The sequence below is a fragment of the Oncorhynchus mykiss genome, chromosome 6 (genome assembly GCF_057628025.1).
Source record: "Oncorhynchus mykiss isolate SJ-2025 chromosome 6, ASM5762802v1, whole genome shotgun sequence".
Classification (NCBI taxonomy): Eukaryota; Metazoa; Chordata; class Actinopteri; order Salmoniformes; family Salmonidae; genus Oncorhynchus; species Oncorhynchus mykiss.
In genome coordinates, this window is record NC_143027.1 from 28,326,156 (window position 1) to 28,335,000 (window position 8,845).

At 45.9% G+C, this 8,845-nt stretch overlaps 1 protein-coding gene across 2 annotated transcripts in view; it reads right to left on the reverse strand.

The window, feature by feature from the left end:
- LOC110525660 (PDZ and LIM domain protein 2) overlaps positions 1 to 8,845 on the reverse strand; it is a 69,085-nt gene that overhangs the window by 25,995 nt on the left and 34,245 nt on the right. For both annotated transcript variants that reach the window (XM_036979773.2, XM_036979772.2), the window contains 2 exons: positions 8,178 to 8,247; positions 4,501 to 4,652 (listed from right to left, as the gene is read on the reverse strand). In XM_036979773.2, coding sequence (XP_036835668.1) covers positions 4,501 to 4,652; positions 8,178 to 8,247 — 222 coding nt within the window. The remainder of the gene's footprint in view (positions 1 to 4,500; positions 4,653 to 8,177; positions 8,248 to 8,845) is intronic.

Here is an 8,845-nt window from a genome sequence, read left to right on the forward strand (position 1 = left end):
GCACTGTGATAAACTGCATCCAGTTTGCTGAGTAGAGTGTTGGAAGCTATTTTGTAGATGACATCGCCGAAGTCGAGGATCGGTAGGATAGTCAGTTTTACTAGGGTAAGTTTGGCGGCGTGAGTGAAGGAGGCTTTGTTGCGGAATAGAAAGCCGACTCTAGATTTGATTTTAGATTGGAGATGTTTGATATGAGTCTGGAAGGAGAGTTTGCAGTCTAGCCAGACACCTAGGTACTTATAGATGTCCACATATTCTAGGTCGGAACCATCCAGGAAGGCGATGCTAGTCGGGTGGGCGGGTGCAGGCAGCGAACGGTTGAAAAGCATACATTTGGTTTCACTAGCGTTTAAGAGCAGTTGGAGGCCACGGAAGGAGTGTTGTATGGCATTGAAGCTCGTTTGGAGGTTAGATAGCAGTGTCCAAGGACGGGCCGGAAGTATACAGAATGGTGTCATCTGCGTAGAGGTGGATCAGGGAATCGCCCACAGCAAGAGCAACATCATTGACATATACAGAGAAAAGAGTCGGCCCGAGAATTGAACCCTGTGGCACCCCCATAGAGACTGCCAGAGGACCGGACAGCATGCCCTCCGATTTGACACACTGAACTCTGTCTGCAAAGTAGTTGGTGAACCAGGCAAGGCAGTCATCAAAAAAAACGACGCTACTGAGTCTGCTGATAAGAATATGGTGATTGACAGAGTCGAAAGCCTTGGCAAGGTCGATGAAGACGGCTGCACAGTACTGTCTTTTATCGATGGCGGTTATGATATCGTTTAGTACCTTGAGCGTGGCTGAGGTGCACCCGTGACCGGCTCGGAAACCAGATTGCACAGTGGAGAAGGTACAGTGGGATTCGAGATGGTCAGTGACCTGTTTGTTGACTTGGCTTTTGAAGACCTTAGATAGGCAGGGCAGGATGGATATAGGTCTGTAACAGTTTGGGTCCAGGGTGTCCCCCCCCCCCCCCCCCTTTGAAGAGGGGGTTGACTGCGGCAGCTTTCCAATCCTTGGGGATCTCAGACGATATGAAAGAGAGGTTGAACAGGCTGGTAATAGGGGTTGCGACAATGGCTGTGGATAGTTTCAGAAATAGAGGGTCCAAATTGTCAAGCCCAGCTGATTTGTACATGTCCAGGTTTTGCAGCTCTTTCAGAACATCTGCTATCTGGATTTGGGTAAAGGAGAACCTGGAGAGGCTTGGGCGAGTAGCTGCGGAGGAGGGGGGGGGGGGCGGAGCCGTTGGCCGAGGTTGGAGTAGCCAGGAGGAAGGCATGGCCAGCCGTTGAGAAATGCTTGTTGAAGTTTTCGATAATCATGGATTTATCGGTGGTGACCGTGTTACCTAGCCTCAGTGCAATGGGCAGCTGGGAGGATGTGATATTGTTCTCCATGGACTTCAGTGTCCCAGAACTTTTTGGAGTTACAGGATACAAATTTCTGCCTGAAGAAGCTGACCTTTGCTTTCCTGACTGCCTGAGTGTATTGGTTCCTGACTTCCCTGAACAGTTGCATATCGCGGGGACTATTCGATGCTATTGCAGTCCGCCACAGGATGTTTTTGTGCTGGTCGAGGGCAGTCAGGTCTGGAGTGAACCAAGGGCAATATCTGTTCTTAGTTCTGCATTTTTTGAACGGAGCATACTTATCTAAAATGATGAGGAAGTTACTTTTAAAGAATGACCAGGCATCCTCAACTGACGGGATGAGGTCAATATCCTTCCAGGATACCCGGGCCAGGTCGATTAGAAAGGCCTGCTCACAGAAGTGTTTTAGGGAGCATTTGACAGTGATGAGGGGTGGTCGTTTGACTGCGGCTCCGTAGCGGATACAGGCAATGAGGCAGTGATCGCTGAGATCCTGGTTGAAGACAGCGGAGGTGTATTTGGAGGGCCAGTTGGTCAGGATGACGTCAATGAGGGTGCCCTTGTTTACAGAGTTAGGGTTGTACCTGGTGGGTTCCTTGATGATTTGAGTGAGATTGAGGGCATCTAGCTTAGATTGTAGGACTGCCGGGGTGTTAAGCATATCCCAGTTTAGGTCACCTAACAGAACAAACTCTGAAGCTAGATGGGGGGCGATCAATTCACAAATGGTGTCCAGGGCACAGCTGGGAGCTGAGGGGGGTCGGTAGCAGGCGGCAACAGTGAGAGACTCATTTCTGGAGTAATTTTAAAAATTAGTAGTTCGAACTGTTTGGGTATGGACCTGGAAAGTATGACATTACTTTGCAGTAGACTGCAACTCCTCCCCCTTTGGCAGTTCTATCTTGACGGAAAATGTTATAGTTGGGTATGGACATCTCAGAATATTTGGTGGCCTTCCTGAGCCAGGATTCAGACAGGGCAAGGACATCAGGGTTAGCAGAGTGTGCTAAAGCAGTGAGTAAAACAAACTTAGGGAGGAGGCTTCTGATGTTGACATGCATGAAACCTTTTTCAATCACAGAAGTCAACAAATGAGGGTCCCTGGGGACATGCAGGGCCTGGGTTTACCTCCACATCACCCGCAGAACAGAGGAGTAGTAGTATGAGGGTGAGGCTAAAGGCTATCAAAACTGGTCGCCTAGAGCTTTGGGGACAAAGAATAAAAGGAGCAGATTTCTGGGCATGGTAGAATATATTCAGGGCATAATGCACAGACAGGGGTATGGTGAGGTGCGTGTACAGCGGAGGTAAGCCCAGGCACTGGGTGATGATAAGAGAGGTTGTATCTCTGGACATGCTGGTTGTAATGTAGGGTGTGAGCACAGTCTGAAGATGGGGAGGAGCAGTTCCTCTTGCTGCTCCATGGGCAATTACTATGGTCTAGTAGTAAATGCAAGCTTCGACTGGAAGCCAGTGGAGTGTGCGGAAGATCAAGGTGACATGGGAGAACTTGGGAATGTTGAACACCAGGCGGGCTGCAGCATTCTGGATAAGTTGCAGGGGTTTGATGACACAAGTGGGGAGCCCAGTGAACAGCATGTTGCAGTAGTCCAGACAGGAGATGACAAATGCCTAGAATAGGACCTGCATCGCTTCCTGTGTGAGGTAGGGTCGTACTCCACTGATTGTAGAGAATGAACTTGTAGGTGCAAGTCAATGCTTTGATTTTTGATGAGAACGACAGGGTGTTGTCCAGCGTCACGCCAAGGTTCTTTGCACTCTAGGAGGGGGACACCGTGGAGGTGTCAAACATGATGGAGAGGTCTTGGAGCGGGCAGGCCTTCCCCGGGCGGAAGAGCAGCTCTGTCTTGTCGAGGTTGAGCTTGAGGTGGTGGGCCGACATACAAGTTCAGATATCTGCCAGGCACGCAGAGATGCGTGTTGCCACCTGGGTCAGAAGGGAGGAAGGAGAAAAGTAGTTGATTGTCATCCGCATAGCAATGATAGGAGAGACCATGTGAGGATATGACGGTGCCTAGTGACTATGTATAGAGAGAAGATGAGAGGGCCTAGAACCGAGCCCTGGGGGACACCAGTAGAGAGAGTACTTGGTGCAGACACAGATCCTCTCCACATCACCTGGTAGGAGCGGGCCTGCCAGGTAGGATGCAATCAAAGAGTGTGCAGAGCCTGACACGCCCAGCCCTGAGAGGGTGGAGAGGAGGATCTGATGGTTCACCGTGTTGAAGGCAGCAGATAGATCTAGGGGGATGAGAACAGAGTAGGTTCACCTTTGGCATTGCGGAGAGGGTCCATGACACAGAAAAGAGCAGTCTTAGTTGAGTGACACATCTTGATTAGGGTCAAGAAGATAAGTCTCGGAGACATAGTGAGAGAGTTGGTCAGAGACCGCCTGCTCAAGTGTTTTGGAAAGAAGGGATACCAGTCAGTAGTTTTTGACATCAGTGGAGTCAAGTGTTGGTTTCTTGAGTGGGGGAGCAGCTCAGGCTATTATGAAGTCAGACGGAGGAATGGGAGAAGGTCTCCAATGATGGTCTGGAGAAGGGAGGAGGGGATGGAGTCGAGCGGGAAGGTTGTCGGGGGCCGGACCTCAGTAGTCGCAGGATTTCATTTGGAGAGAGGGGGAAGATGCCACGGCGTTGGGTAGTTTGTCAGGCATTCAATTGACCCAGAGCAAAATAAGGTTTGAACTGTGACCTACAAAGTGACTCAGGAGAATAGAAGCTAGGCCTACAGACAGAGCAGAGTGGTGAATGTTCCACAGCCTGGCCCTTTGTTGCTGTGAATTAACAGAGAGGAATGTGATATGCTGTGCACATCCTTTGTTACTACCACACAATCCCATGGCTCCATTTTCTGCCAGTTACTCTTGTACCTATTCACTCTGGTCCTGTGTGGGACTCAAAGGAGCACTTACAATAAGTGGATGCTCTAGTAGTCTACCCTACCCCCATCTCCAACTTATTTAAAGGCACCTGGATAACTGTGGAAACCTACTATCACTGACTATCCATTCAGGTATTCACTCTTCTATTCTCAAGCAACACATGCATCTCCTGGTCCTTTAGAGGGAGGTCAGATTGTGGTGCTGGTGGATGCTGTAGCGTACCTCTTGGTGCCGGTGGGTGTGAGCCTCTCTCTCTTTCCCTCAGGACTGGACGGGGCCTCTGGGGAGTAGAGTCCAGGTGACAGAGAGGCTGGGCTGGAGATGGAGTACCCTCTGTAGTTCTGGTTCTCATCTCGACTCACCAGCACCGCCTCCTACAACAGAACAGGGCGTGACAGTCTGCATGATCAATTTAATGTATTTATCCACACAAAACTGTGACAAACTGCTAATCCATATTCCTAAAATAACTTGTCTTGCAACCATGTTTAAGAAATGGATTCACGATGTAAATAAAACATTTGTCTCCTTGCACTTTTAGTGGGTGTTCAGACGTTGTTGATAAGGTGTTTGAGATAAAGTATAAGTCAAAAGTTTGGGAACACATACTCATTCAAAAGGTTTTTCTTTATGTTTACTATTTTCTACATTGAAATAACACATGGAATACGTAGTAACCAAAAAAGTGTTAAACAAATCTAAATATATTTTATATTTGAGACTCTTCAAAGCAGCCACCCTTTGCCTTGATGACATCTTTGCACATTCTTGGCATTATCTCAACCAGCTTCATGAGGTAGTCACCTGGAATGCATTTCAATTAACAGGTGTGCCTTGTTCAAAGTTAATTTGTGGAATGCATTTGAGCCAATCAGTTGTGTTGTGTCAAGGTAGGGGTGGCATACAGAAGATGGTCTTTTACCAAATAGGACTAAGTCCATAATATGGCAAGAACAAATAAGCAAAGAGATCAAATAAGCAAAGAGAAACGACAGTCCCTCATTACTTGAAGACATGAAGGTCAGTCAATACGGAACATTTCAAGAACTTTGAAAGTTTCTTCAAGTGCAGTCGCAAAAACCATCAAGTGCTATAATGAAACTGGCTCTCATGAGCACCGCCACAGGAAAGGAAGACCCAGAGTTACCTCTGCTGCAGAGGATATGTTCATTAGAGTTAACTGCACCTCAGATTGCAGCCCAAATAAATGCTTCAGAGTTCAAATAACAGACACATCTCAACATCAATTGTTCAGAGGAGACTGTGTGAATCAGGCCTTCGATGTCGATTTGCTGCAAATAAGCCACTACTAGAGGACACGAATAAGAAGAAAAGACTTGCTTGGCTAAGAAACACGAGCAATGGACATTAGACCGGTGGAAATCTGTCCTTTGGTATGATGAGTCCAAATTTGCGATTTTTGGTTCCAACCAGCTTGTCTTTGTAAACACCATCTCATCCGCTTTGCGCTTAGCAGGACTATCATTTGTTTTTCAACAGGCTAATGACCCTCACATACCTGCAGACTGTGTAAAGGCTATTTGACCAAGAAGGAGAGTGATTGAGTGCTGCATCAGATCACCCAACCTCAACCCAATTGAGATGGTTTGGGAGTTGGACCGCAGAGTGAAGGAAAAGCAGCCAACAAGTGCTCAGCATATATATATTTTTTTTCATTTCACCTTTATTTAACCAGGTAGGCAAGTTGAGAACAAGTTCTCATTTGCAATTGTGACCTGGCCAAGATAAAGCAAAGCAGTTCGACACATACAACAACACAGAGTTACACATGGAGTAAAACAAAACATACAGTCAATAATACAGTAGAAAAGACTATATACAATGTGAGCAAATGAGGTGAGATAAGGGAGGTAAAGGCAAAACAAAGGCCATGGTGGCGAAGTAAATACAATATAGCAAGTAAAACACTGGAATGGTAGATTTGCAGTGGAAGAATATGCAAAGTAGAAATATAAATAATGGGGTGCAAAGGAGCAAAATAAATAAATACAGTAGAGGAAGAGGTAGTTGTTTGGACTAAATTATAGACAGGCTATGTACAGGTGCAGTAATCTGTGAGCTGCTCTGACAGCTGGTGCTTAACGCTAGTGAGGGAGATGTGTTTCCAGTTTCAGAGATTTTTGTAGTTTGTTCCAGTCATTGGCAGCAGAGAACTGGAAAGAGAGGCGGCCAAAGGAAGAATTGGTTTTGGTGGTGACCAGAGAGATATACCTGCTGGAGCGCACACTACAGGTGGGTGCTGCTATGGTGACCAGCGAGCTGAGATAAGGGGGGACTTTGCCTAGCAGGGTCTTGTAGATGACCTGGAGCGACGAGTATGAAGCGAGGGCCAGCCAACGAGAGCGTACAGGTCGCAGTGGTGGGTAGTATATGGGGCTTTGGTGACAAAACGGATGGCACTGTGATAGACTGCATCCAATTTATGGAGTAGGGTATTGGAGGCTATTTTGTAAATTACATCGCCAAAGTCGAGGATCGGTAGGATGGTCAGTTTTACGAGGGTATGTTTGGCAGCATGAGTGAAGGATGCTTTGTTGCGAAATAGGAAAGCCAAATCTAGATTTAACTTTGGATTGGATATGTTTGATGCGAGTCTGGAAGGAGAGTTTACAGTCTAACCAGACACCTAGGTATTTGTAGATTTGGGAGAAGGAGAAATGGGGAAGGCTTGGGTGAGTTGCTGTGGGGGGGTACAGTGCTGTTGACCGGGGTAGGGGTAGCCAGGTGGAAAGCATGGCCAGCCGTAGAAAAATGCTTATTGAAATTCTCAATTATAGTGGATTTATCGGTGGTGACAGAGTTTCCTATCCTCAGTGCAGTGGGCAGCTAGGAGGAGGTGTGTGGGAACATGTGGGAACTCCTTCAGGAAAAGCATTCCAGGTGAAACTGGTTGAGACAATGCCAAGAGTGTTCAAAGCTATCATCAAGGCAAAGGGTGGCTACTTTGAAGAATCTCAAATATAAAATAAGATTTTGGTTACTACATGATTCCATATGGGTCTTTTCATAGTTTTGATATCTTCACTAATATTCTACAATGTAGAAAATAGTAAAAAATAAAGACCCTTGAATGAGTAGGTGTGTCCAAACCTTTGATTGGTACTGTATATGCTTCATAAAACTCTTCAAAAAGAGGGCAATACACATCAGGTATAATGTACAGTCATGTTAGAGCTGCTCATCCTGAGGTAAGTAAATACAGGTTTGTGGAAATCAGATATGTAATATCCCCATGTTAGAATGACGACAGTCAGTATTCTTTCCTAAGCCTTGGGCCTGGCATGGACTTGTATTCTGCCAGTGTTACCACGGAGATCCAGCAGTAGTTCTGTCGCCCTATAAAACACAGGAACATCAGCTGATTTACAGCATCCCCTGGTTCCTCTCCCATGTTTCCACTGTCACAGGGCCACAGAGTTATCCTAGAGTTATGGAATATCTCTACAGTCACACTAGGATGTCTCATTCCAGCTCATCTGGACCTCTAATAAATCATTGATAAGCAGACACCATGCAATCTGTGAATATGAAGCAGACCCAGCGTCTGCATGGCTCTCAGGCATCAGCCTTGAAACAAAAACATTAAGACAGGATTAATCATGTAGAGATATGATGCTGATGTAACAAAATACCAGAGGATACTGGGATAAAAACTATAGCAAAGAATGTCTCCAAAGGTCACTCAATGAAGGCCTAAGGACTTTTAATAGGCCTTACATCCATCATATGCCCATCAACAAAGTGCTGATTCACAAATTAAGTGTTTAAATAACATTATAGTGAAACTTTTCAGCATGAAAGCTGTCCTAAAGGGAATTTACAGACCAAAGATGGAAGCTCCTGCATAAGGACATAGATAGAGAGCATGGGTGACTGACCTGGAAGCGTCCAGTGAGCTGTTCTGGGGTGGTGGTTCCATTGGTCTGTTCAGGGATGGGGGGCTCAGGCCTGTAGAAAAAGAGACACACTGGAGTTTAAATGGACAACACACATGAACAAACGCATACCTAACCTTTAATCAAGCAGGATAATGGTCGCCACATCCTAGGAGAGGGCAAGACTGGCCCAGTAGAGAAACATTGTCTTCAGTACCAGATAATTCACCTATGTCACGCCCTAAACAAATACTCAAACCATGATTGCTTAAACTTAGTTGTTAAAAGCATGAGTAAGAAAGCTTGCAGACATTACTGCATTAAAGGATACAAGCCAAAACCCCACATTAGACCAAGCTGTACTTCAAAAGACATGGACCAAGGTCAACTACAGTAACTTACACCAGTGATTCTAATCAGGTCTCTTAGATGACGTGAACCATGTCAAAGTATTCCCTACAATGATAGCTTGGAAGCTCTGATAACATCATTTTCTGTAATGTCTCATATTATTCATTAACATGTTGAGTAGAATGGTCTGATTTGATTTGGCTATATCACTATACACAGTGAAAGAGTTGGAAAGATGAGGCTCTGCTAGGAGAATCATTTTAACCTGTTGAGTGTAGGGGGCAGTATTTAGATTTTTTGGATGAAAAACATAACCAAAT